Source organism: Scyliorhinus canicula, chromosome 18, assembly GCF_902713615.1.
Source record: "Scyliorhinus canicula chromosome 18, sScyCan1.1, whole genome shotgun sequence".
NCBI lineage: Eukaryota > Metazoa > Chordata > Chondrichthyes > Carcharhiniformes > Scyliorhinidae > Scyliorhinus > Scyliorhinus canicula.
The window spans coordinates 2275453-2278152 of NC_052163.1; the positions used below are offsets into that span (position 1 = coordinate 2275453).

At 38.1% G+C, this 2700-nt stretch overlaps 1 protein-coding gene across 1 annotated transcript; it reads right to left on the reverse strand.

Moving 5' to 3' along the window:
* Positions 1-361: 361 nt before the first annotated feature.
* tob1a (transducer of ERBB2, 1a) lies at positions 362-2333 on the reverse strand. The gene has a single exon (XM_038777512.1). It carries the CDS (start codon positions 2120-2122, stop codon positions 1151-1153), a length of 972 nt encoding a protein of 323 aa, XP_038633440.1. The 5' UTR covers positions 2123-2333; the 3' UTR covers positions 362-1150.
* Positions 2334-2700: the final 367 nt, after the last annotated feature.

Here is a 2700-nt window from a genome sequence, read left to right on the forward strand (position 1 = left end):
CCTTCTAAACGAGAATACTATCAGCTTATTTTTGTTTTTAAAAAGGCCACAAGGCAAGATCAGTAGCACACATCCCCTGCTCCATAGTTTATTTTGGGGAATTTATATATCTGTATTTTTTTTTAAATTAGAATGCGACACCGATTAGTCCATTTTGGGAATGGTAGAATTCACAAAAATTTAAATATTGTGACCAACAATTTAAAAGGTTTCAGGTCTTCACCTACAGTAACTATTTATACAAAGGGGTGCATTTGACAATGATATGAAGCAGAGGAATGTTATTTTTGAATTATTTTAATGCAAACTTTGACCAATATAATCTCTGCCCCTCTAAAGCAGGTAAGACACAGACTCAATACTTTGTTATACTGTTTTTATCAAGTATTGCACAAGGTAGGTACAAAATTAATATTTACGATTACATTTGTCCATAATATATAGCAAAAAAAATTATTTTTACTTTTTTTAAACTCTTAACAGAAAATACAACTCTCATGTTTTTCCAAAAAAAAGCTCAAATTTCTACACTTTAAACACCATCACTAAGGAATATCCTGCACACAATCTTAAGAGTAGTATGATGCCTCTGAATATGGATTTTTTTTTTACGATTTGTAAAAAAAAATAGAATGCAAGCTATCGCAGCCATCACAGATCACTGTAGTAAAAAGATATAAATGCAATACCGTGTTGTAGAAACAATATATACTCTGATATTTTACAAACTTCATACTAAATTAAATTATACAATTACAAAAAGACCAGAAATCCCACTTTTATTAGTGCCAATTGTTAAATCAGCCCATGTCCTGTCCACGTGTAAATACTGTTTGAGGAGGTCACGTCTCCACAACATTTTTCTATTTTGCTTTTTTTAATTATTTTTTTTATTTTTAAAAAGGTACAGTCCATAAAAAATTATTTTTGTGCTTGGTTGGCAAAAAAACAAAACTTTCTGAAGCTTCTTAAATAACCAAGCGCCAAACTACAAGCTTATTTTCCCCATTCCAAAAGACATTTGTAAAAAAGGAAAGAGTTATCTCAAGGGGATTAAGGGGGAAAAACACCCTTGGATTCAGTTAAGTTTAAACTTTTACAATTAGGGCTTAATATTTATATATAATGTATAGAATTTTCTTCCCCCTTTTTAATTAGCCATGACAGGTTGGAACTGCTGGTTAGAATACTGCATGTTACTGAGGCTGAAATTCAGACCGTCGACAAAGGATTTCTCATTGAGGCCTCCATAGGCAAACACGTCAAAGGCATTCCCATACTGGAGAGGGCTGAGGTTTAGGGGACTCTCCCCTGGGAACATTGCACTGGTACCACCCTGCCCCTGGATGCCAAGGAAAACAAACTCTTTGGCATTGGGAGAGAGGGCTGAAGTCTTCTGCTGTTGCTGCTGGCTGCCCACACCAAGCCCATAAAGAGAGTGCATGGATGACGACATGTTTTTCTGCTTCAGCAGGTTATTCATGTTCAAGCCAAGGTTAGTGGGGGATGTGCGAGCGACCTTGTTACGGCTGCTGCTCTTCATTTTGGTCGAGCCGAACTTTGTAGCAGCAAAAGTGGCAGTGGTGAATGTTAAAGGCTGGGCGGAACGAGGCATGAAAGTGGGACTCTCAGCAGCAGAGTGACCAAATGGGGGAGATGGGGAGCTGGATACAGATGAGCCTCCAACTGGGTCACAAATGGGCATAAAGACTTGGGCCTCAGGGTTGAAGCTGTTTTTGATTTCTTTGTCCAAGTCTGTCCCAGTATCACTGTTATCATCCACATACAGCACCTTGATGGGCCCCTTCTCTCCAATCTGATACGACACCTCAAAGGGGTCTATCCAGACACTCAGTTCCTGAGGCAGGTTGTCACGAACATCCTTCATGTCCAGTCCACTTTCTTTGGCAGCTTGCTCGATGACAGGGTCACTAGCCTCCCCTATGTGTATACACCTGTACCCAGACCCTCTGTATGGCTTGTCTGGATACCAGTGACCTTCATATTTCTTCTTCAGTAGCCGTTCCAACTCCTCCCCAAAGATGTTGACTCGTCGCCTCGGGAGTTTATTGTACAAATAAGAGATGATAAAATTGAGTGCTACTTGGATTTCAAGCTGCATAGCTGCTCAATCACTAGAATGAGTTGTAAACACTGTAGTGCAAACCAAAAGAAAATATATATATTTTTATATATATATATAACTCCTGAAAGGCAGTGTTTAGATTGCCTCAGGAGGAGCTTCAGGTTTCTTACAAAGTGCTGGTTAGAGTGGAATTTGTGTTTTCATCAAGTGAGCAGTTGTTTGTTCCTTGAAAGGGGGAAAAACAAAACAAAAAGTAAAGGCAAAATTTTAGTGCCAATATTTCAATATCACTTCCACCTTCATGTTACAACAGAACAATTTTATAATTCCTGCTTTGTAGTTTAAATCTAGTCACATAGCTCCAAAATCATATAAAGACAGGTTTACAACGATTGAAAAGGATCCAATGTCCAAGCACCTCAAGTATTCTTTTTAGAGCAATGCTGACTCAAAATTATAAATCAAATGAAACCCATAAGGCTTAAAAAAAAAATTGACAACCTTCAAAATAAATCAAATCCCAACGTCACAGATTGAGCAACTGAGCCAACTATCCAATTGGAATTAGGGAAACAGATCAGAGGGCAACAATCTGCAGAATCGGCACCGCTGCT

Coding starts and splice junctions, on each gene's coding strand:
- tob1a (XM_038777512.1), bottom strand. CDS start 2,122: ATGCAGCTTGAAATCCAAGTAGCACTCAATTTTATCATCTCTTATTTG.